This window comes from Zonotrichia albicollis, chromosome 3 (assembly GCF_047830755.1).
Source record: "Zonotrichia albicollis isolate bZonAlb1 chromosome 3, bZonAlb1.hap1, whole genome shotgun sequence".
Lineage (NCBI taxonomy): Eukaryota > Metazoa > Chordata > Aves > Passeriformes > Passerellidae > Zonotrichia > Zonotrichia albicollis.
The window spans coordinates 34,379,649-34,402,133 of NC_133821.1; the positions used below are offsets into that span (position 1 = coordinate 34,379,649).

Consider the following 22,485-nt stretch of genomic DNA (forward strand, 5'->3'; position numbering starts at 1 on the left):
GCTTCTCTGCAGTGCTCAAGGCAGCCTCCATGTGTATTATGGAGCTGTGACTCCAAAGATCTGCAGATTCCAGGTGCAGTGCCATCCTCCTGCCATCAGAAAGGCCATGTATGCTGTACTTGTAGTCAAGTTACTCTAACAAAACCCCAAAACGACCAACCAAAAAAACCCCAACCCACAAACCAACACATCCCAAGTGGTATTTGTATTGGAATGTTAGAGCAGCCTTTAGGAGCAGACATGAGCACAAGCATAATTTACGGAGGTTTCCCTGGACTGCAGTTAAGATAATGCACTTTAATCTGGTTGCAGTCCAACGAAACAAATCTTAAGGTACCTGAGGTCACAAAATGTTCATACAGAACATAATTTAGAGTTATGGAATAATTTCCACTGGAAGATACCTATGTCACCTAATTCAACCTCCTCCTCAAAAAAGAACAAACAAAAATAATCAAGCGTTAAACCTTCTCATGTTCCTTTAGACTTACCAAGCATTCATCTCTTTTCTTCTCTAGGCGCGTTCTGTGTTTCCGTCCCAAACGCAAGATTTTCTTCCAGGTATAGTAGTACTCCACACATTGTGCAACTGTCTTAGACTTAACCTGCAGTTAAGGAATTGCAGAAATAGTCCCATCTTAATGTTCTGCTTTCATTCAACACAATTTTAATATATTCCAACAGGTACGCCTTATTCCTCAAACATTCAAATGGATTAAATAAAAAAGGCAGTTTGAGTACAACAGGAATACTCTTGTAGAATAATTATTTTTAAGATTTTTTTCAGTCAAATTTGTGTTGACTTTTTCAACTTCAGAAGATTTCTCTGGGATTCCTTAAACTCCAGACAGAAAATTACTCAGAATGTACTCTTGTAGCTCAGTTGTACAGTACCACTGAGAAATCTAGAAATTAAGACTTGACTCACGTAAATCCACATATTTTTCAACATTTGAGCTAACAAGTAGGGTACTGTGCCCTGAGATTTATAACCTTGTCTTTTCTGCTTTTGTGGCAGAACATGAAAAGTAAGCCCAAACATGTTTTCTCTTTATTAAGAGGTTTCAACCCTTCCTGGCACCAGGCTCAATGCCAGCGACTCTGGTACCTGGTAACAAACTGCCAGAGAATACTGAGATGATAACAGAAAATCATACTTGTCCCATACATAAAATGCCATGATTTGGATTCCAGGTGTGAAAACTTTCACATGCAATAACAAGAGGAACAACTTTTAATTATTTATAACTGTTTTTTAGATGTATCTAATGCACAGCTACAAACAATGCCTATTGGTGTTCTTGTAACCACTGCTGCCTCTATGCCTGCAACCAGCTAGTCTGGCGCTGGAGGGAAAATAAAGAGAAACAGCATAGAACAAAAGAGGGAAAAAAACCCCAGCAACTGACAGAAGAGAAATAACCTTACCATTTTCTGTACAAATATGAAATCTTTGCTGTAGGTGGACAATGCCTCTTTGAACAGTCTCCTTTCTTGATGTGTCCATTTGTCAGAGCCTTACAAAGAATGTGAAATCATTATGAATGATAAAAACTCAACCTTTATGCTGATGCTGTAACTGAAATGAGAACCAGAAGTCTCAAGCTTGAGTGAATGATTGCTGCTACCCAAATACAAGCATGGCTGTACTGACTCAGACCTGAAGTCCATCTAACCAGTATTTGGTCTCCAGCAGTGGTGACAGGCAGTTGCCTTGGAAACAGTAAGATCAGGGCAAGCAAATACAAATGCCTCTCCCTAATTTTTCCTAACCTCTGACCATGTTGGGCACAGGGGATTTCCTGAGTCTGTTGCAATTTGCTTATTTGGTGACTACCCTAGTAAGTGCTGAGCCACTCTTCCTTTTAACCAATAAACTTCTTGTACCCAAACCATCCTTTGCCAAGGACTTTCACAGATCAGTGGACCCTCTGCATGAAGAGCCACCTCCCTTTCTTTCTTTCCTGGCTCCCAGTAGCTTCACTGGATGACCCTTCATTCTTCAAGTGGAGGAGAAAGTGATCCCAACCTTGACCATCATCTCCATGCTATTCAGAATTGTGTGCCCTTGCTATCACTCCCAAACATTTGATCATTACTGCTGTCCCATAATGAACCTTTTCCAGCACTAAAACGTTCCTATAAAGACAAGAGGACCAGAAAGGCACACAGAAGTCCACATAAAATCCAGGCTTTCACAGTGGTATCACCGTGATTTCTATCCTCTTAATGCTTGACTATTTTTTTAGGTGTTGTAAAATACAGTTGATACTTCCTTAGAACGAGCATTACGATCCCAAACTTTTATTCTAATTGAGAAATACCACCACAGAGCTCATAATTTCCTATGTAAGGATTGAATTGTTTATTCCCATGTATGCCACTTTACATTTGATGACACAAAAGTTCATATATCCTTTTGTTCTCCTTTTCTAAGATCCTTTTGTAAGATCCTTTTGGAGCTCTTCACTTGCATGGTTTGGGATAAGACATTTAAATCCTCTGTGGCAGAGGTCACAAGGAGGTAGACACTGTAGCAATGTGCACTATGCACTGAGTGTTTTTTATAATTTAATGGAAGCTGTATATAAAATTTCTGAATATTGTTGTTCTGTGTTTGGTCCCCTGGCCTAACTGCCCATGAAAATGTGAAATAAACATTTAAATTGAACTGAATTTATGCTTTCTCAATATTAGGCAAACAGAAGGAACACAGGATTGCTCTGCTGCATCAAAGCAATGTTCTGTTTGTTAGGAGTGGGCAGCATTACATACATTAAAGGAAGGATATGCAAGAAGTCATAAAGTAAGTCATTGAAATGACTTACACTATGAGAAGATTCTACTTCAGTCTGAGAATTTCTGAAACATCTAAAACTTTTATGAAAAGAAATCTCTAATATTCCCGTCAATGTTACTACTCTCCATAGAAATGTTTGCCTCTGCACTGATTCAATTAAGTTGGGTCTTGGCACCACACATGGTATTGAACCCTACAAGTTACTTTGTCTTAAAAAATAGCAGTATTATTAACTGCAAATTTTTTTTATTTCATCATCAGCTTCCGGGCTTACAAGCTCAGAGCAGGTATCTCACCACTCCTTTTTATGATGAAAACCACAAAATTACCTTTTCTGCAACCTGTTTTCTGTAGGCTCTTCCAGTACTGGATATAAGCATGCATTAGTTATTTCCACAGAGATTTACACTTAAAGCTCTCTTAAGCATCAGAGAAAGGCACTGGCTTCAAGCCATGAGTTTTACTTATTCTGTTATCACCCAGAGATCTTTCTGCTGACACACTGCCTTCCATCTCTTCCCACCCTGAACCAGCATCAATCCCTTCTTACACAAGCTGTCACTCATGAGCATTTACCCTCCCTTTGTGCAGGGGTAAATGCACTCGTTCAGTCCAGGAGGCTACTCTATTATGCCAAAACATAACTTTAAAAAGCATGACAACACAGAAGAGATTTTCCTTTTTTCTAGTATTCTGCTCTCTTGCTTCTACCCCACTCTCCGAAAAAAAACCACAATAAAAATAATAACATGGAATCACTTCCATGAACTAATTTTGTTGTACACCTATGGAATATTTGGGCCTTGCATACTTTCCCCAATAGCTGTGGTATTAGCAGAGACCCTTATAAGATTATGCGGGTTAATTGGAAGTAACCTAATTAATAGAATAAATCCTGTGTAGGAAAAGAAACAGAAGAAAAGCTGTTTTTAACTCTGGTTGCTGGGAAACCACTTTTGCTCTTGTTAGCTTGAGGGAGATATAGAGAACGTGCATAGAGAGAGATCTGCAATGCAGCAAAAAGAATTTGGGGCTTTAGAATACAGATCAAATTTTAAAGCTGCTCTTTATGTTCAGGTATTTCTTCTACATTTTGTTTTACCTGCCATACTGTGTTTGCACTGACATTAAACTGACATATTTAACTGACATTAAATATCTTCTACTCATTTGTGTGCTTTGGGCCCAACTTGTGGGTTTCAAGGGGGCTATGTGCACACCCAGGGAGCCCCATGGAGAGGCAGCTGATATCCACTACGCACAACATCTGCTGGGTCTGACCCACAGCCCTGTCACAGCACATACAAGAAGCTTCCAGACTGCCTGAAGTGCCCTATGTCAGAGACCATCTCTCCTGCAGTTCTCACTGCAGAACTTCAGACCTGAGAAACTCCACTGTTCAAAGGAGAACAGTTCAAGTGCTTGCAACAGTGCCCCTCTTGTACCAGTATGTGCTCCCTCTCTCCTCCTAAACACCATCCTGACAGATGGCAAAGTGCTAGGACAGAGATTAGGGTGTTCTTCCAAGGAGCCCTGGGTCAGCATGTCCAGCTCTCTTGGCACACACCAGAAAATCCTCAAGTGTTACAAGTGGCTTCCCTCACAAGCCAACAAGTCTCATAGGTGAGCTATTTGCCAGTACCCTCATTCAAAGGCAATGCTAAGGGTGAGTTTGGGTATCTGTTGTTTGTGGTACGCTAATGAGTTAATTCTCATGAGTAAGTGGCATGCTTTGTTCCAATGTATTCCACCTTTAAATGTGGTAAGCCTGAGAGCCTTGATTTCTGAGTATGGAGCAGAAAACATGAAGTTATCCCAAACTGATGCCACTTGAAGTCATATTAAAGCTATTCATGGACTAGATTGTGAAAAATTCTCATATGCCTCGAGTGGCTGATTATCAATCAGAAATAAACTGTTATTCAAGAGCTGCTGCACAGTGCTAGAGCAATGCTGTCAATATAAGTTGCAATCACATGTTGCATGCAAAAGCATTAGAAAGCAGTGCTTTGTCTTCTTATTTTATGGCACTTAGATCCAGACTGATCCAGGTAAGATTTTATTTCATGCTGTGATAAGCACAATCAAACTTGCTTTCCTGTTTAAGAAACAGGGATTCAAAGGTGTCCACAGGTCTCAATGCTATTTACCAAGGATTAGCATCATTTCATGTGAGAGATCAAACAAAACAGTCTCTTGGCTCCTCCCTGAATCCCAATGAATTCTTTTTGAAACTACTGTGAAGTTCCTTTAGTAAAGACTATTCTTCCTCTGCCACACAGGCAGAAATTTCTTATCTGCTCTGCGAATTAGATTGTTTACTGATGAAGAGGCTGTGGGATATCTCCTCATCTTCCTGCTCTCATGCCCTTGAACTGTCTCACACATATTTGGTGTCGTCTCTTCAGGCAAGAGACCCTGATCAAAGTTCCTGGCTGATGTCCTCCTTCCCCATCCACTCCCATGTTCATCCTTTGGAGTGCAACACAGCTGCTACCACAGGCACCAAGCACCTCCCTCGGACAAAACCAAAAACCTGACATTAACATTTCTTCACTGACATTATTAGCTACTATCAAACATGTTTCTGTTCTTGTTCTCAGGCCAAGGGGTTAAGGAGTTGCTTTACAAAGACTTCTTGTTACTTGGAAGTCTTTCCAGTGGGCTGCTACAGCCAGGAAGTAGACTGCTTCTATAATTACCTTGCACAGTGACTGTAACTGAAAATTGAGTACAAGACCTTGGACACTGTGACTGACTGACCACCAGGAGACTCTTAACTTGTTTCCTATTGAGCCTGAACTGCAGATGAAGTTCTAAATGCCTTCTGCAAAACCCTATTCTGTGTCTCAGCAGCTGTTAGCCACTACAAAGCATTAAGCAATAGCATGGGGGGCTGCAGAGGTGAGACATTTGCCATCTCTGCTCAGGTGACACAACTGAATCCAAAGGCTTAACACCACATTTGTATTTCACACCAACCCAGACTTTTTTGAGTAGATCCCCACACAGAGGCTCTGTAAGCAGCACTAAGATCCTAGTGAGAGTTACAGCACTGCCTCTTTGAAAGGATGCTCGTGATTATCATATTCATTTATTGTGCACCATCACCTCAGAAGAAGCAGGCAGGATGGTAGATTGCTTATGTACCAGAAAATTAAGACACTAGTGACACTAAATTATAAATTACAAATAGCAGCAGTTTTAAAAGGAGATGAAATTGTTAAATTTTAGTTTAAAAAAGAAAAATAATCACTTGAGGCAGTTTTAAATCTGTAAAATCCTCCACAGCAACATGGATGCAATGCTTCTGTACATTGTCAGTCATGTATAAAACTGCTGAACTTGCAACAAACAGCTCTGGGAGTACCCTTGGCACTGCTCACATCATCTCTATTAAATGCTGCCATCCCTGCAGCAGACAGCAGAGAGTGCAAGGTGATCCCATGCTCTAGCCTGGGATGCCAGGCTTGGACTGTGGAACAGATAGAAAGACCTCAAGGAAACCTACCAGCATAGTGGTAATTTGACAAAGGATGACACTTCAATCTCACTGGCTTTCTCAACAGCAGCTTTTCAAGAGCAACCTAAATGAAAAAGCAGGGAAAAAAAGAATTAGGGAAAGCAATCAGCTGTGGCATAAAACTGCATTTAGAAGACTATTTGGTATGAGGATATGAATTAATTTTCTCTCTTTTCTCTTTTCTGTCATATAAAATCACATCAAATTACTCCAAGGCCCATTAACACTGTACCTCACAGAAGAGCACCTAATGTGCACCTGTCCTACCTTAATGAGCACAAATGTGACTATTACTTAGCAACTTCCAGCTCTTTCCCTCCCTTCTGCTTGCCACAAACAAATACATTTATGGTGTTTGAGTTGATAGTGTTAATTAATACTAATATTGAATGGCTTGTTTGACAACATTAATATTTATAGCATAAAATATTTTAGAATATCTGTGTAAGTCAACATCTGTCAAGAATGACTGCAAATATAGCTAATTGTCCTTCAGATCAGGAAAACAGAGGATTTATGGATCCCTAAATTTTTTTCCCTGAAAATGCATACTCTCTGTAAAGCAAATTCCACATCCTGACATTCTCAGACCTCTCAGATAAAGCTAACAGAGCCCAAGGAAACTGGGACACAAGCTAAAACCCACTGTATTAGCCAATCCAGTGAGACTCATTCCAGCCCCATGTTTTGTTGCATTTGGTTTTATATTGGTTTTCCAGAAACTGGTGCAAGAGGCCTTGCCTTTCCCTAACACTGGGGAAAATTGATGTTTTGCCTTAGTTAATAACATTCCCATCACTAAACTAATGCAAATATTTGAAATGCATTATTTATATAAGAACTGTGTTCAATTACCTCACAGTTCTGAACAAATAAGTAGATGTGATTGCTGCTCCAAAAAGAGGTTTTTTTTATAAGGGCTAGAAGAGGACTAAGCTCTCTGTGACCAAATATAAAGCCTGTGAAATATCAGGGCTGGAGCAAGCACTGGGAGACATTCAAAGCCCCAAGGCTATAAACTAAGTAATCTTATCTATATGAAATATACAGTAAGCCTTCAGAGAGGCACTGCTTTGAAATTTAAATTTATTAGAGAATAAAGGAAAAAGTCATTCCCCAAAAATGTTACAGGATGTTTAAAGCATCATTTCAAATCAATCAGAAATCTTTTTTATATAACCATATCTAAATCCATTTAATAAAGCATGCTAATTTATCTGCAGAAGAGGATCATATCTCCCCTTTCAGCTTTTTTATCTTACCATAATATCTCCTTTTGCTTCAAAGAGAGAGTGCAAAGCGTATTCTGAGTTAGTTCCTCCACCAGGTAACACACTGGAACAGCTCATATTTAAAAGGTCTTCCACTGTCAGAAACAAGTCAACATTTTACTGCCAATACAGTAGCCTGTCAGTCAAACATCTGGAGCCAAGGATTCTGTAATGCCCCTCAAAGACTACATGGCTCAGGGCAGCAGATTCTTTCACACTTTTTCTCCTCAACATCTCATCTACTTGTTTTAGGATCACTGAGGAGAGGATGTAGCAGAGCCCAGCATTAGGGTGGGACAGGCTATTCCAGAGCCAGAGATCTGCCTGTGAGGCAGTGACTTGCACACACCAGTGACATTGCTGTGCCAAGGAGGCTCCAGCCAGGCTGGAGAAACAGAATGAACCATGTTAGAAACAGGAAAAAATTCTGCTCAAGACTGGTAGAACCCACCAAGCCTGCCACATTTCCTGTCACTGTGGTCACAGGACAGGCCCAGGATGCATCAGCTGCCTCTCAGCTGCCTCTACCAGGCAGTTCAGTACCCAACTTCCCAGCAGTAACCTTTCCCCCTTGGCTGCCAGAAAACCATTCATCCAGACTCCCCTTTAAATGCCACCATATAATGCTGCTGCCCTGAACCTATACCATGTAGTTCTAGTCTCTTGCTCTGCACTCTCAGCAATTAATAGTCTCTTGAACATTTTGGTCAATACAGACACAAGAAATCAATGTGTATTTCTTCAACAGGCACAGGCTGACGTAGGAACTTCCAAAATGGCAAGTCATTATACCTCTTTGTTGGAAGACTTTGTTCTCCAGTTCTGGCCATGGTTTCCAAACCAAAGTAGCCTTGTGCACATCCTTCTCCATTAGCAATCTGTCCTGCAGCTCAGGAATGTCAGCCTGGAACCTGGACCCAATATTGATTCGCCTATAAAGAAGAATAAATAAGTAAGTATTCAGCTACACAATGTGTAGAAAATACAAAAGTCAGATTAGCGTTCACTTTATTTCCAACAAAATTTTTATTGCACTGAAGTGGCAGGAAATGGTGTCAGATTGCTTTACGCAATGCTTTACTCCCAGTGGGATAAGTATTTTGAATACTAGAGAGAACTGATCTCTTGGGGAAAAACAAAAATTTCAATATGCAATTTGAGCCATACTGAGACATCATACCTTAGGGACAACCCAAGCTAATTTATATGCATGGCTAGCAAAGAGGCTAGACATCAGAAACAGCAAATTTGTGTTCCACAGAGAATGGTGCTCTTCAGCAGAGAGCAAAAAGAGCCATTATTGCTGAGGGATAATCCTGTTTGTACTTTGCCATGGGGAACCTACCAGGTAACACCACCACTCCAAAGCTCCACTCTTATTATATATATATATATCTACAAAAGCAAGAGTGCTGGATTGGCACATTTTCCTCACAGTACTCTTCCCAGCCATCACTTACTTTCAGCCATGACACCTAAATTTTCCACAGCCACTTTGCTCCAAATTTCCTTAGCCACCATCCACAGAAACATTAAATGCATCCAGTCCAACATGATTTCAGGCAGTTTAATACTTCCTGCCTGGTTCAAAACACTTCAGGCCACAGGCTCTAGGTTGGAGCTAATCTATAAAAGCAACAATAAAAAATATTGTTTTTCTTACGGTTCAACAGTCTGTTCTCCAGGCCCAGGCGTCACTGGAATGACACTTCCATCAATACTATCTGAAACAGAGATTGGAATTTGAGTATTGCTGTTTTGCTGCTTGTGACCCTCCCAGGCTGCACTGCCACCTCCCTACTAACACCAACATTACTCCAGTCTATGATCCAAAAACGGCCCTTTATTGATACTTAGAAACAGCCTAAATTATTACAGGTAATAGAAATGTCTGACCTTGCAGAGGTTCCTACTGCCCTGTTCTGAGTGATTACACACCTTTTCTTGCGAAGTATTGAACAACAAATACTTAACATGAACCCCATGTCTCAAACTAGGTCTTTTTCTTCCACTTCAGAAGTCCCAAGTGTAAGGCCCAGAGAATCAAGGTGATCCTGTCTTGAGGCAGACCACATGGAATGATCACAGCCTCACTGGCAGATTAGGCTCCTCTATTCCCTTTAAGCCTTAGCTTTGCAAAATGCAAGGCAAAACTGCCACTAAAAGGTACTTTTCCTGTGAAGTAGCAGAACTGGCCATGCCTGTGAGCACACACAAACCCATCAGTGTGGTGACAGGAGCAGAGAGGACAGTGGTCCCTCAATGCAACACTTACTAGACCGGCACAGGAGCACCCGTGGCGTGGGTGTCAGTGGAGTAAGGGGCAGCTGAGCGTGGGCCGTGCTGTGGGAAGTGAGAACACTGCTGAAGAGGCCGGAGCCTTGCCGGACGGGGCTGAGCATCGGCGGTGGAGTGTAGGGGGGCAGCTCGTGCGTGTGGTCCAGCAGGTGATCCCCCAGCACGCGCGGAGAGCGCAGCTGGCTCTGGTACAGAGTGGCACCCGAGTGGGATATGCTGAGGTTGAAGGAAGGAGGGGGTATGAAGAGAGGTTCGGGTCTGTGCCGATACTTCTTCTTGTCCTGCAACGGTTTGAAGCTTTCTTCTGATTTTACAGCACATGGATGAGGTTTTTTGCTAGTTTCCTAAATGAGAGCACAGAGAATCTTATCATTCAGGCATGCTTCAATGTGGTTTGCACACAATCCTCTACAGCTCTGGGCAATGGCCACAGAAAAGCTGTCACCACCAGGCAGTTCTTTGGGTACCACTATAACAACCCCGGGCAGTACAGTACCTGGCACTACACAGAAACCTCAAGAGAGTGAGAAAAACCAGGACAAATTACCCTTCACCTCCAGCAGCAAGCCCTCTGGGTCAAGGTAGGGCTGAGCCACAGAGGCAGACATGGAGAGGCTGCTGTCAACTTATGAAAATGCAGAGAACTCCTCTCCCAGACCACAAGTCTCCCACACCCTTCTTCCTCGTTACCCAGACACTCTGGGCACTTTTGTTTGCACTGAACACGCACACAGGCTGCTGGGAGATACTTCATTACCCAGGCACAGTTTACTAGAAACTTTATATGAGAGGTTTTCTAATGCATTTATTAGTGAGACCAGAAAGGACACATGAGCTCAGTGAAATTACTGCAGTACTCAGCAGCAGGAAAGGAAGAAAAATGTAATAAATTCAAATTCTTTGCCTCTTATCACTACATTCCCATCAGCTTGATTACAGTCCAGCTGCAACAAATCTTGAACTTAACTCTCTCCTCCTTCCTTGGAGAAAAAAGGGTAGTAGATGACCATTGGGAAATTCACACACTGTTAACATGCCCAGACTTTTAGAATTTGAATGTTAAAAATAATTTAATAACAAATCTCTAGAGTATACAGAAGCAGAAGGCACAGAATTTATGCAAATCTGGAATCTGGATTTCTTGGGGGAGTGGAGATAAGGTAGGAAGAAAAAGGTCCTCAGGTTGTGCTTTAAGAACACACAGAAGTTGGTAGATGAACACAGTATTATTAAATGTACTGCTTTTAGGTACTTAGGCTGTAGGCCATCTTTGGAATAAATCTGGGAAGCAGAAGAAAATTCTGACAGCATTACTCCAGAATGTCTGCATCATCTCGTAAACTATAATACTACATAAAGCAAATTACTACAATGTATGTTTAGACAACATACATCTTTATACCATGGGTGGTTCTTGAGAATCACATTCACCCAATAAAAATCATGTTAAACAAGCATTAGCACTGTCTCCCTTTATCCCTTATGTTAATAAGTTCCAGCTTGAGGAAATGTTTTTGATTACAGAGGTCCTGTCCTCTTTGTTAGATCATGGCTGCATCCTCTCCAACAGCTGTTGACATTTTTTTCCCTGTAAAAAAAATTTAGTTTTGGAAGGGTTTTGCTTCTGCAGGGAAGAAAATGCAGCTTTGCAGAGGATTTTTTAGATAATGGACATTCAGAACAGTGAAAGCTACCCGTAATGACAGATAAAGTCCATCAAGATGGTGAACATTTAGTGTTCATACAGGAGAAAGGGGGAAAAACCCTAAACTCAAGGGAAAAAATCCAAACAACCCAAAACCTAAAAAAGAAACCCGGCAGGCCATGTCTTTGATTGAGGGCTCTGTTCTGCTCTCCAAGTGTGAAAGAGCTGGTACTCCTTTCTCACAAGTGTAAAGCAAACCAGTGCAACATCTTAGAAATCTTAAGCACCTCCATCTCCTACACTGCTTCACCTAGAGCATACCCATGCCAACACTGCTTTCAGAAAAGGTCACCTTGAGCAGTAAAGGAGATGGTGGTGCCCGTGGGCTCTCAGTGCACTACCACCCCTGAAGAACCACCCTACTTTTCTGAAGTTCTAGTAACTGATTCCCATTATCCAAGACAGAATGCATACTTTTGGGCCCTGCTGCTGCACCTTGATAGATCCACTCTGGACAGACCCTGATGGATGTCACTTGACTGCTAGCCTCAGCTCACCATCCTGTAGCCTTGCTGAATGTTTAGTTCCTTTTCACTGTTTCAATTTACTGATTCCTTGAGTTTTGTGGGAGCTTTTCTGGACAACTCAAAGCACAGTATCAATAAATGCAACACAGCTTCAGTTCTTCGGTATTAAAAAAATTCCCTCTCCAATGGCATAATCTCTTTACAGAAGAGGAGGAAACTGTGGATCTTTTGATCTTTTAATGTTTCCAATGCTGCTGCTTATATAAAAGATAGGGTCCAGAGAGGGAACTGTGTGAGTTTGGTTTGCTTGGGCAGTAACAAAGACCACAAACATAATTTTGAAGGAATGAATGTGCATTTTGCCAAACACTGGCAGATTTAATCACAGTCACTTTATATATGTTGCAGAAATACACAAGTCCAAGCCACCTACTCTGGTGTCTCTAGAGAAGATCTCCCACTCAGAACTTGAGGATTCAAAAAAGACTGTCCCTATTCTTTAGAGGAACTAGAAATAGAAATGAAGAATTCTACCGCTGAGTTACTAAATATTGCGAAATGACAGCTTTCACAGTAAAGTGGAAGTTTATATGTAAAACCTCTGTCTTAAAGGAAGAGAGGAAAGATTTTATAAATACATGTATATATTATATATATTTAAAATTAGTGGATATGTCTGAATGAAGAGTCAGGAGTGAATATTGTAAGGAGTCACCCATGCTGGTATAATGCTGATTCCTCATTTGTCCATCAGCCTCACACGGAGAAGGAAAATCAAAAATATCACAAGGATATTTCTCTGCATTGTACAGATAATACCATACAGTATTTATACTCCCCAGTAATCCCTTATCATGGTGTAGTCTGCCAAAATGGATTTGAAGGAATGAGCAGAATCCATTTCTACACCGGAACACAAAATAAATATTGCTTGCTCCAGGACTCCTTCAGGAAAATAATAATGAGCATTCTCACATCTCATTCAAGCACTCATCAATTCCTGGTGCTGCCTGACCATTTCAGTGTTATAAGCGAAATGTAAGCACTAAGCAGAGCTCTTTTTCCAGTATCGGAAATCCCAGTGATTAACCCTTAGAGCTAATGCATGCAGGGAGAAAGGGAAAAATTACTTCACTGCAGAACTCCGAGTTTCATATAGCTTGGAGCACACACTCTAAGCACTGCACTCTCTTTGGCTGAAATGACAAGCACATATATCTGACTTCAGAAAACAGGAAGAAATAAAACTGCCGGTTTTAAGCAATAACGTAACAATGAAGCAGCCTGAAAAGGAAAAAACAAAACCAGTAAAAAGATAGTAAATCCCTTTGTTCTAGTGGGATGAAAGAATATCACATTCCAATTTCAAATTATTTGTTTTCAACTGAGATCTTGATTCCTCAGCAAGGGAAAATTAATATTTTTAGATGATTGAAGAAGAAATGCTCTGATGCTAAGAACTTTTTTGATTTATTAGGAATCATAAAGATTCCAGAAAATATTCTAAAATACAGATGTTTTAGAAAGTAGCAGCACTGAAAGCAAAGGGATTTAACAAGCACAGGACAGTTAGTGGCAAGAAACACAGCACTCACAGAGGATGAGCAGGGGTTGGCCACTTTTGGACTGCACGGTGGAGAGTAAGTCATCTTCACGAGAACGGGCATCTCGTCATCTGACACAGAGCTGGCAGGCTTGTCTGTGACTGTGGCACTGCTGGCAGAGGGCTGTGTGCTGGGCTCAGGTGACAGAAGCTTTACAGGGACAGACACTGGCATGACGATGGGCGCGAGGCCATCCACCTCTTTAGGCAGCGGCTGCTGTGGTGGTTTCTCTCCTTCATCCTGCACAGACAATTAAAGGCTTTCAGCCCAGTGAGGGAGCACTGCTCTGATCGATGCACCACGCAAGGTGTGCACCGTGGCTGAAAAGAAGTGGCCAGGGTTACAAACACACAACAGTGTTCCTTCCTGGGACTCCTGCTTTGCCTCAAATGAAGTCAGCAGGTCACTTGTGACTCCTACACAGGATTTAGTCTTGGTGACATAATCACCTGCAGCATCTCTGCGAGGTAACTTGCAGGAGGGGAGACAACCATGTCTCTTTTTATCGCTAAAAACACAGAATTCTCCATCACCCAACTAAAAACAAAAGCATGAACTCTGGAACTCTGGTAGCTTTTTACCCTCCTATGGTTTTCCCTGTTAGGACAGAATTTCTAAAATATCAGAATAAAGACTGACTGACAGGGCAAGTTATTTTTATGCAGAACAACTCAAACACATTTTTGGTTTGGTATTTGTTGATACCTATTACAACTAAAACACTTTGGAAGAAAGCTGTCAAAGATTCAACAATTCTGCTCCTCCAGTTAAAGCCTGGGAAGGCTTCCAATAAATATTCCTTAGTCATCCTAGTAGTTAAAATGAAAATAAGGAAGACTTGATGTTCCTGGTATTTCTAATATAATAAACAAACATGAGGAGGAAAAAAATTAGACATTCCTGACATGACTTGGTAGGGTGTTCTGTGACGTGCAGAGAAACAGAGAAGGACAAACACTGATCTGTCCTCCACCACTGCCTCTGTCTTCAAAACAAGACTTCTGGCCTACAAACTAACAGAATTATGTGCATTTCTACTTCCATGGGGTATGACATAACAAAACAGTGCTGAGAAGAACAAGTTTTGACAGCAAAGCAAAGCATGGCAAAGCAAGCAAACATCAACACAAAAGGACTGTGCCAAACACTGAAGTCAAATGGACTGCTACCTGTTTGAAGTTAGGAGATGCTCTTACTCCTCCATGTGACCTCATGTGACCATTTAGAGCAGGCAAACTCTTAAATTCCTTCAAGCATATTGAACACATTAGCTTGTTCTTCGCATCAGCTCTCTCAGGAAGTGTTTCTCTGTTCTGGCCACTATTTTTATTTTCATTTTTCGAAAGCATGGAACAGAAGAAAAAATATTAGTTTGGCATGTTCCCTTTGTTGCAGAGGGAGCTTTTTTAGTCAAGGAAGTTTATAAAATTTTACAGTTAGATGGTAATGAAGTCACAAGTAAGTATGTGGTGACTGCTGTGGAATACTTGGCCAATAACCTAGATCAGCTGCTCCCAAGATGGGGAAAAGGGAGGTTTTGAGCAGGACATGCTCATCAATATAGAAAATCTGAGACCCATGAGGTCTACCATGAGAGACCTGCATTTCCCCACTTGTGACAGCAATTAACAAGTACTTGGGCACAATGTCTCTAATTTATGGTAGGCAACCACTCTGACGGACAGCTTGGCCCTTCAGAGGTGTGACCTTAAGAAACAAACAGAAGATCTCTGCTGCCAAAGATACAAATCCAGACCAGACAGCATCCCTTTTCTTATAAATGCAACACTGGAGCTCCCTGCTACTGTTTTTTTCTTTGGTTTCCTTCCTTTTTTTTTTTTTTAATTAATATAAAGAAGTATTTATTTGAGTCTATTGCTATGGGTGGGATGCTGAAAATCATGCAAACTTAAGAATCAGAAAGCACAAAACTAAAGGTGCTTCTAGAAGAGCAATAATTGTTACACACCCAGACTGTATGCTTTTACCTCTAAATACAGATCTCCTTTGCATTTTTCATATTTTATTAGAAAGACAGAATCTTTTAAAAATACCTTTGTTCTGGGGACAGTGGCTGCAGTCTGCCATCTGGAAGTTGCACCTGCTTCCAAAACAGGACAATGGAAAAGAGAGGAAAAAGTTGAGAAAATAATTTTTCAGGAAATATTGTATAAATGAAGGTACTCACAGCATTAAGTCTGCATTTTACATACTATTTTACTACTATTAAAAAGCCTCTGATTTGAGAGACGGACATCAAATCCGCCCCTGTGAGCACTGCTAGTTCAAGTTTTCTTCACTCACCTGCTGTTTGAAGCCTTTGCTTTGACCCAGAAGCACTGCTTTTGGAAACAGAGTTGACTAACTGCTCCTGAACAACTGAGCCTGCCGTGCTGAAAAATGAGCAGGCAGGATTTGTTGTAACTGGGTCCCTCCTTCCCAGAAACTGAGGCAGAACTTCCTAAAGCCTCTCACAAGGAAAGCAGCAGCCTCGCAGCAACAGTTCTGTGCTGCTGCCAGCCTGGCCCAAAGCCAACCCTGAGCTGCAGACACAAGTGTAGTAATGAAGTTTCCCAATAGTTCCCCATCCCAGAGATGCCCACAGCTCACATCCTAACCTCCTGCCTCTGCCGAAACCGCTTAGTTTCCACACTTTGCTACTCTTCTGCAAGCAAATTTGGCTGGGCATGGATCTAAAACACCACCTACCTGAGGCCACGTGGTGCTGGGAGAGTCTTGCTGAGAGCTTTTGCTGTTCAGATGAACTCCCAGGGGAGGCAAAAGAGTTCGATGAGGCACAGCATTACCTACAGAATTCATGTCCTGCCGTGCGGGATCCTCAGCGCTCTCGGGTGGAGTGAGGCCGACGTGGGAGTTCAGGGATGGCACTCTGCTCTCGCTCAGGTACTGCTTCTGCTGCTCTTGCTGCTGCTGCTGCAGTAAACTCTGCGGGTACAAGTGCCTGTACTGTTCGTGCGGGTCCTGGAAGCAATACTGAGGCACTGCTCCCAGCTGGATAAGCTGCACAGGATGACCGGGATCCTGAGAGTACTGGTGTGGCTCATGCATAGTCTTTGGATCGGGTTCCCTGTGATACGGAGGAAGCGGCAACTGCATCTGCTGCTGCTGCTGCTGCAACTGCTGCATGACAGGCTGTGTTTGGTAATACTGCGCGATCTGCACGGGACACTGCCGCTGCTGCCGAGCCGGGGGCTGCTGCTGCATCTCCTGGATCGAGAGCCGCTGGTGTCCCTGCTGGGGCTGCCCGTAGTACTGAGGCTGCTGCAGGTGCTGCATCTGCTGCGGCAGGAGCTGCTGGGACTGCATCTGCGGAACGTGCGCCTGTCCCTGCTGGAACGCAGAATGCATCTGCATCTGTGATAAGTGCTGCTGGTAGTCGTAGTACAGCTGTTGGTGCTGCATGACTTGCATTTGTTGCTTTTGCTGTGTGCTTGCAAAGTTCTGGTGCATTTGCTGTGGCACTGGTTGGTACCTTTGTACGGTGGAAGCTACGGGCTGTTGCTCAACCGCCGGCTTCTGGGACAGCAGCTGCCGGAGCGCGCTGTCGCCGGAATTATCCACCATCGAAGACTCGGTGTGCAGAACCTGAGCCATGTTGTTGACTTGAATTCTCAGATTTTGGTTAGCAAATACTTGTGTAAAGGAGTCCAACTTGTGCAGGACGCCACTGGTAATTTTTTGCGACCGGTTTTCGCTGGGTTGCGGGTAAGAATATTGGTATCCGTCATGGGACTCCCCCTGCCCGAGGGGGCTCCACATTGAGCTTTGATTATTCAAACTGTTCCTCGCTGGGACGTGGTTTCCTGAGCCAGAATGTGTCCAACTGGTTTGTCTAGATGTATCCATCGACCCAAGACTTTTTGAACCTACAGGCAAAGCTATACTGTCCCGTGAATCTTGGGGAAATGGAGGGGAGAGGGGGGACGCCTGGGGAGCATCCATAACAGATGTCCCATAGCTATGATTCAGAGATGGAAGGGAGTTCATTTGGTGTTGTTCGTAGTACAAGTTCTCGTTGTTGTTGGCAGTATGATTAGTTTTATACAATTGCTGGTCCCCCATTTTTGGTCACTTCTGTTCCAAACTTACAGGCACACAAACCATTGAAATCTCTATGAACCCTGAGATAACTGAGTGAGGGGAAGGGAGGGGAGGGGAGAAGAAGCTAGAATTACTTATAATTCAGCATGTCCATCATGTGCATCACAAGGACTGAAATTTCCTCCAGTCTGTCAGTAATTCCAATCTCAGACTCGATGTTGTTTCACATCTTCAATGAATGGACCACAGCACAAATCCTACACAGATCAGTAAGTTCAGTGTGCCAAGCACCTGCAGAGTAAGAGAAAGACAAGGTAAGTGCTGGTTCTTTCCATAAGCTCTTATTGTTATTGCCTCAAAGGAAACTGTAAAATCTTCTCGTTTGAAATACATAATCAGATGCAAAATTGTAGCAGCTGGGCTATTTCAGAGCAGTTAGATTACTTCATCTCATCCTGTTATCCTGCCTCTCCTCTAGTGCTCCGATAAAATCATTCTGCCAAACCAATAAAAGCTTATTCTTCAAAACTGTCTTTTCCCATAAAGAATATAAACATTCAAGCAGTTTTACTCAGCCATATACTGTGCTCTCATGACTAGTTTTAGTCAGTTGACTATCAAGGCAAGTCATAGACTCACAAAATTACAGAATGGGTGGGGTTGGAAGGGACCTCTGCAGATCATCTCTGCAAACCCCTTCTAAAGCAGGTTCACCCATGCATATCTCCAGAGGAGACTCCACAACCTCTCTGTGCCTGTTCCAGTGCTCTGACACCCTCAAAGTAAGGATGGATAGATCATATTTAGATGGAACTTCCTGTGTTTCAGTTTGTGCCCACTGCCCCTTGTTCTGTTGCTGGGCACCAATGAAAAGAGCCTGGTTCCATCCCCTTGACACCTGCCCTTAAGATATTTCTATGCACTGATAAAATCTCATTTTCTCCAGGCTAAACAGCCTCTCCTCATAAGAGATGCTCCAGTCCCCTTATCACCTCTACAACCCTCCACTAAACTCTTTCCAGTAGTTCCTTGCCTTTATTGAACAAGAGAGCCCAGAATTGGACACAGCACTTCAGATGAGGCCCCAGTAGGGCAAAATAGAGGTAAGATCACCTCTCTGGACCTGCTGGCAATGGTCCTCCTCATGCTCCCCTGGACGCCTTTGGCCTCTTGGACCTTAAGGGCATTGCTAGACATGGACAGCTTGTTGTCCACCAGGACTTGCAGGTCCTTCTCCACAGAGCTGCTTTCCAGCAGCTGAGCCCCCTGGGTTGGTTTAGGGAGCTATTCTTCCCTATTGCACCCTGCACCTGCCTTCATGGAACTTCATCAAGATCTCTTCACCCAACTCTCCAGCCTGTCCAGCTCTTGCTGAACAGCTACCCAGGCTTCTGGCAAATCAGAAATTCCTCCCAGCTCTGCATCAGGAACAAACTTGCTGAGAGTATATTCTGTCCCTTCATCCACACCACTGAGAAATAAGTTGAACAGGGCTGGACCCAGTATTGGCCCCTAGGGAACACCACTAGCAATGGGCCTGCAATCAGAGCCTGCACCACTGCCCACAACTCTGGGACCATCCCTTCAGGCAGTTCTCAATCCACCTCACCAATCTAACCCATACTTCCTGAGCTCACCTATGAGGATGTTATGGGAGACAGTGTCAAAAGCCTTGCTGAAGTCAAGGGAGGCACTGCTCTTCCCTCATCTGCCCACACAGCCAGACATTCCATCACAGAGGGCTATCAGATATTACTTCTCCTTGGTGAATCCCTGTTGACTACTCCTGATAACCTTCTTTTCCCCCACACCCTTAGAGCTGGCATCCAGGATGAGCTGTTTCACCACCTTTCCAGGGATGCAGACGAGGCTGACTGACCTGGAGTATGTCTGCTAAGATCAAGCCAGTCAATTGAAATAATTTCTGACCAGTCACCTTACATGAGGAATGCTGAACTCCAACTTCTGTTCTACCTTCTCACCCCTCCTTCTTTGTGTTGCATGATTTTAACAGACAAATTTATACTGGATGCAGCCTTTTATAATTTTTAGTGCATAAATTGTAACTCAAATAACATTTTACAGATGTCTGTACTGTTTCTGAAGAATAAAAAAATACATAAGCACATGATAGGATTGTTTTACTACTCCACAATATGAAGCAATCACTGTGTCTACAGTCACACATATGCACGGAGGTACAAAATGCTTATGCACTCACAAATACATACATAAAATAAAAGCAGACCCTGAACTTGAACAAGAACATAGAAATATTAAACCAAAACCTTAACTCTGCTTCCTTCACATCTGATTTTCTAAATGCAGTGCTCTCCACCAAAGACTCCTGCACACTGATGTTCTTACCTTTCTAACCTGAGAAGAATCCTCCATTGATGTGGATAAATGTGAAGTCACCGATGGAGAAAATTTTAACCATTGCTGGATGCATATTAAGGAGAGTTTGTGCTAGCAACAGCAAATAAGGGCAATACATAGCTGCAGGCAGAAAAAAACCTTTTCCATTCTAGCATAATGTATACCAGAAAGCCATACTTTCAATGAAGAGCCTTTGCAGTGTGTATAGTTTTTGTGTAAACCATCTGCAACCATTAGTATGTAACATCTTCACGTGACAAATAATAGCTGAGAATAATTGCAAGTTTATTTCCCCTTTCCAGAAATATACATTGCTTCACAGTTTCTCTGAACACACTCCCTTCCAGATTTTTATAGATGAACAATTAAAGAAGATAGGAGTCAACAATGAATAGTCAGGCTGCCAACAGGGTTTTTCATCCACGACCCAACTTCAAAGACTTCCTATTAAAAATTATGAAGGGAAACTAAACAAACCCTCCACAAAACATTAAAAGGGCATAAAAATAAACACTGTATGGTGTTTCACACTGAAAGGCCATCAACATTTAGAGGAAGAGAGGGAACGTGCATCTCCTTTTATGCCTAACAAGTTAAGGAAGCTCAGTCAAGATGCTCAGAACACATCTTCCCATAAAAACAGTACTACTGGATCTATAGGCACATCATTTGTATAGGAGCTATGTTCCATTCCATCTATTAGCAGAGCTGTAATTCACACTAAGTTCCCTGAATTTGGACCTTCTTTTAAAGTGACAAATATTAGTCAAAGGACAAGAAACAATACAAACCAATGAGGGAGAACAGATGTCTCAGGAAACAATTAAAAGACCACAAGAATTCCAGGAGTAAGGACAGTAAGAGACTTAAGGCAGCAAACAACCTGATTTCATTACAAAAATGTATCAAGGGGCCAACCGGGCCCCTAAGCCCTTCTCTTCCCACAGGCAGGAGCACCACAGTGGCAGATGCTGTGGACTATACCAGCAGCCACAGCTAGTGCTGTAGTCACCACAAGAAGTGATGTCCCTTGGGCATGTGCCAAGCTCCACTTCTGCACCCTTTCACCTGGGGGTTACCTCTCACAGGTTACAGAACACTGGAAAGCAATCAAGAGGCTTTATATCTGTGGCATCAGCACAGACACCTTTCTTCCTCTCTCTCAGAACAAAAAAAAAAAAATTAAAAAATTATTTATTAGCATTTTCTCTTCAGCAGCTCTAGCATCCTCAACTCAGCTCTGGTTTGAGAGGTGGGACATGCTGCTGTTAGGTAGATGACAGAGTTATCATCAGAGTCATAGAGAAACATTTGTAAAAAGCTCTAAAAAATATGGGATATCACATTAAAATACCAATCAAGTCACAAAACGACTGGAAACTTTAGTCACTATGAGAATCACATTTGAAAAAAATTGCATTGTTTTCAAACACCCATCTCCCCTCCCCCAAAATAAAAATAAAAGAAAGATGAAAACATTCCTTTCAAAGGCATCACTGATCTGGAGAGAAAAAAATGCAAATGTTTAAAAAGCATTGTTATTCTACTTTCAGGTAATAGAAAAAACCCAGATATGCGCACTGATAAAAGCATAATCAGTAATCAACCAGTCCCTTAGATACCAAATGGTTTTTTAGTACTCGAACTAAAGGCTTAAACTCAAGGGCTTGATGCTGTATACACAGCATTTGCTATCAGCTTTAACAAAATCCTAACAGTATCCATTTCTTGTCAGATTAAACCAGAGTCTATAATGACATCATTAAGGCTCAGGGGCAGCAAAGTTAGTCTCTGGCCAAATGAGAAACCATTAGCAGTATACTGAATTATTTCAATTTAAGAGAAAGGAAGAAAAGGGTGCTATTTCTTCTTTGTGTTTAGCACTGGTGCCTAAACACCCATCACTGCCATTTACCACAACAGCTCTGACTACTAAATGGTTAAACTGAACAACTAACCTGGTAGGAGCTGAAAGCAACAACGGTTCTGCAGTTCTGTGTTTCTTCTCTTCCTAACAGTCATTTGTGCTACTTAACCTATTACATTTCTGACATTACAGATACATCCCAATTATGCAATCGTTACAAAGAAACATGAAAACAAATGCCAACAGACAGAAACATTTCTGTAGGCTGCCTAGAAAAAGAAATACCCTACTTAAGTTTATGGATGAAATCTGAAGTCAGGCTAATGGTAGTTCAATTGATTTCAACAGAGACAAGGGTTTGCTCCAATTCTTTTCTCATCATTTCAACAAGGTCCCCTGCAACTTGCACAGCTCCATTCTCCAGACTGAAAGCCAGGGGCCCACCAAGCTGGCTGAAAAGCCTTTACACACTCCAGCTGTCTCCCTCTTCAAACACAAGTAACTGAAAG

At 42.2% G+C, this 22,485-nt stretch overlaps 1 protein-coding gene across 13 annotated transcripts in view; it reads right to left on the minus strand.

Moving 5' to 3' along the window:
* The window catches only part of TRERF1 (transcriptional regulating factor 1), a 100,660-nt gene that overhangs the window by 5,090 nt on the left and 73,085 nt on the right, over positions 1 to 22,485 (minus strand). For 10 of the 13 annotated variants that reach the window (XM_074537152.1, XM_074537142.1, XM_074537146.1 and 7 more), the window contains 11 exons: positions 16,378 to 18,021; positions 15,723 to 15,772; positions 14,838 to 14,988; positions 13,660 to 13,908; positions 9,870 to 10,236; positions 9,258 to 9,318; positions 8,387 to 8,526; positions 7,586 to 7,689; positions 6,312 to 6,387; positions 1,429 to 1,517; positions 492 to 605 (listed from right to left, as the gene is read on the minus strand). In XM_074537152.1, coding sequence (XP_074393253.1) covers positions 492 to 605; positions 1,429 to 1,517; positions 6,312 to 6,387; positions 7,586 to 7,689; positions 8,387 to 8,526; positions 9,258 to 9,318; positions 9,870 to 10,236; positions 13,660 to 13,908; positions 14,838 to 14,988; positions 15,723 to 15,772; positions 16,378 to 17,751 — 2,775 coding nt within the window. In that variant the 5' untranslated portion in view covers positions 17,752 to 18,021. The remainder of the gene's footprint in view (positions 1 to 491; positions 606 to 1,428; positions 1,518 to 6,311; positions 6,388 to 7,585; positions 7,690 to 8,386; positions 8,527 to 9,257; positions 9,319 to 9,869; positions 10,237 to 13,659; positions 13,909 to 14,837; positions 14,989 to 15,722; positions 15,773 to 16,377; positions 18,022 to 22,485) is intronic. The other 3 variants (XM_074537151.1, XM_074537154.1, XM_074537153.1) reach the window with 3 other exon arrangements.